At 33.4% G+C, this 2242-nt stretch overlaps 1 protein-coding gene across 1 annotated transcript in view; it reads left to right on the top strand.

Annotated features, from left to right (window-relative positions):
- Nucleotides 1–432: 432 nt before the first annotated feature.
- LOC107096019 (protein NLRC3-like) overlaps nt 433–2242 on the top strand; it is a 15073-nt gene continuing 13263 nt past the window's right edge. The window contains exon 1 of the mRNA XM_015392465.1: nt 433–488. Coding sequence (XP_015247951.1) covers nt 433–488 — 56 coding nt within the window. The remainder of the gene's footprint in view (nt 489–2242) is intronic.

Consider the following 2242-nt stretch of genomic DNA (forward strand, 5'->3'; position numbering starts at 1 on the left):
AAAGGATATTTATACAGAAATGTCCTCTAATCTGTTTCAGGTTTTATCTGGAGTTATTAGTTCAAACAGAAGTCTAGAGCGGTTTTATGGTTTATGATGGTAGATGATCCTTTTTTTTCTCTATTTGGCTTCTCTAAATCGCGCTAAAAATGCTCCAAGTGATAAAATCTGAGATTTTTCCAGCGTGTCACATGACCAAACCCAGCTGTGATGTCACTGTGGTCAATCGTCCCAGAGCTCTGAAAGGATCGTTAAAACGTCGTTGCACTGGTCTGCTGTAGGAATGGCTTTGGATCAGGAAAAGGAAAGTTTTATTATCCAAAATAACCGGTTTTGCATCAGATTTCAATCCGGAAAGTAAATAATTAGACAAAAATGAACCGATAAAAGCTGCAGCTCCAGATGGATTTCCATATTTTTACAGGAACCGCGATGGACAACATTCAGTTCCTGCAGGCAGGGACCCGCTGCAGGAACTATGGCAGGCCGTTTTAACATTTATTAGAAGCACCGTCCTCTTTATTGTTCCATTTATCTCTAAGATAAAATTCTTCATTCTTCATTCCTACCAGCCAGAAATGCTTATTTAGATATTCTAAACCTAAATTACATTTTTGTCTGGAAAAATAAAATTTCTGGCTACCAATAATAATATTCTACTTGTCAGATTAAACTTTCAAATATCTAGAAATCTTTAAAAGTTTTAAGTGGCCTTTTTGATATTTATTAGCTTGACTGAATATATATATCAGACGTCTCAAATGCATTTCTTTTTAGTCAGAATGAACATTTCAGATCTCTAAAATAATCCTTTTTAAAATGAATTCTGACAAGGATGAACTCTAATTTCACATCTCTATAATAGAGCTACTACCACTGGTCATAATTAATATTTCAGATATTAGAAATGAAGATAATCTAGATAAACAGAACTCCAATTCTTTCATATTAAATATATTTCTATTAGTAGAAATATAATTATTGAAATCTGACTAGTTAAGTTGGAATTTCAGATATCTACATTTTTATATCTATCCAAAATGCAGTTTTAGAAACTTAAACATATTTTGACTAACATTCAAAAAAGTAATGAGGCGTCATTTTAACTTAAAACAGGCAGGTAGACGAGTCACATTTCTATCATAGATAGCACACCTAGTCACAATTATAATACTGCTTTTAGAAATCACTGATTGCAATTTTTAGTACTAGTAAATAAATAAGTACTAGTAAGAACTGCGTTTCACATTTCTACAAATCTTTACTAATTTTAGGAGGCCGTTTTCAGATATCTTTAATAGTATTCCTCTGATCTAAATAGAATATTTTAGTACTTTCAGATATCAGAATGACGTTACTCCGATCTAAAATAATCATTCTGGATTTCTAAGATCCTCGTAATCCGATTGCAGAAACGCTAATAGGAAGAAAGTTATTTAAGTTACCTGAAATGTTCATTTTGATGAGGAAGAAATGCATTTAAGACATCTGAAACACATATTCAGTCAAGCATATAAACATGTTCTTGGTATTTCTTTCTAGTACAATTATATTTTTGGGTTCCTGAAATTAATTTTTTGTAAAAATGTAATTTAGGATATCTATATGAACATTTCTGGCTAGTAGGAACGTAGTTTTGACGAGTAAGAATCTTATTTTAAAGATAAACAGGACAGCGCTTCTACTAAATGTCAAAACGGCTTGCCATAGACCAGCCTTCACACCCAGCCGGAGCAGCAGGCTCCCAATTGGACCTAACCCAGCCACCACAGGACCCATCAGAATTTATTTTATTTTCATCTGTAAAATGTTTTGAAAGATGAACTTCTTGCGAACATGTTTATCAAAGAACATTTATCAGCGGTGATTAAAACAGCGAGAATTAATAAAACCACGAAGACTCTGCTTCATATTCGTCCTCGTTAAAGGATAAAATCTCCATCAGTAAGATGAATAAATATTGACTCGCTATGAAAAATGACTTCCTGACTAAACTGACGTCACGGCGTCCTAGTGGGTCACGTGACTGAATGAGGAATTCTCTGTCGCCTGCTATCTTAGCGATTTATTTTACGCTATAAACAATAAAATGCTGGAACTTTTTATTCATGTATTTTATTTTGTAAATGTCAGCAAATGTGAAACTATATTTGTTTTCTAGTTCACCTTTAAGCTGAGTAGAAGATCCAAACATCAGTTTGTCCTTCAGCTGAAGAACACATCAGTTTGCAAACTGAAGGTT

The sequence above is a fragment of the Cyprinodon variegatus genome, unplaced genomic scaffold (assembly GCF_000732505.1).
Source record: "Cyprinodon variegatus isolate N-32 unplaced genomic scaffold, C_variegatus-1.0 Scaffold592, whole genome shotgun sequence".
Classification (NCBI taxonomy): Eukaryota; Metazoa; Chordata; class Actinopteri; order Cyprinodontiformes; family Cyprinodontidae; genus Cyprinodon; species Cyprinodon variegatus.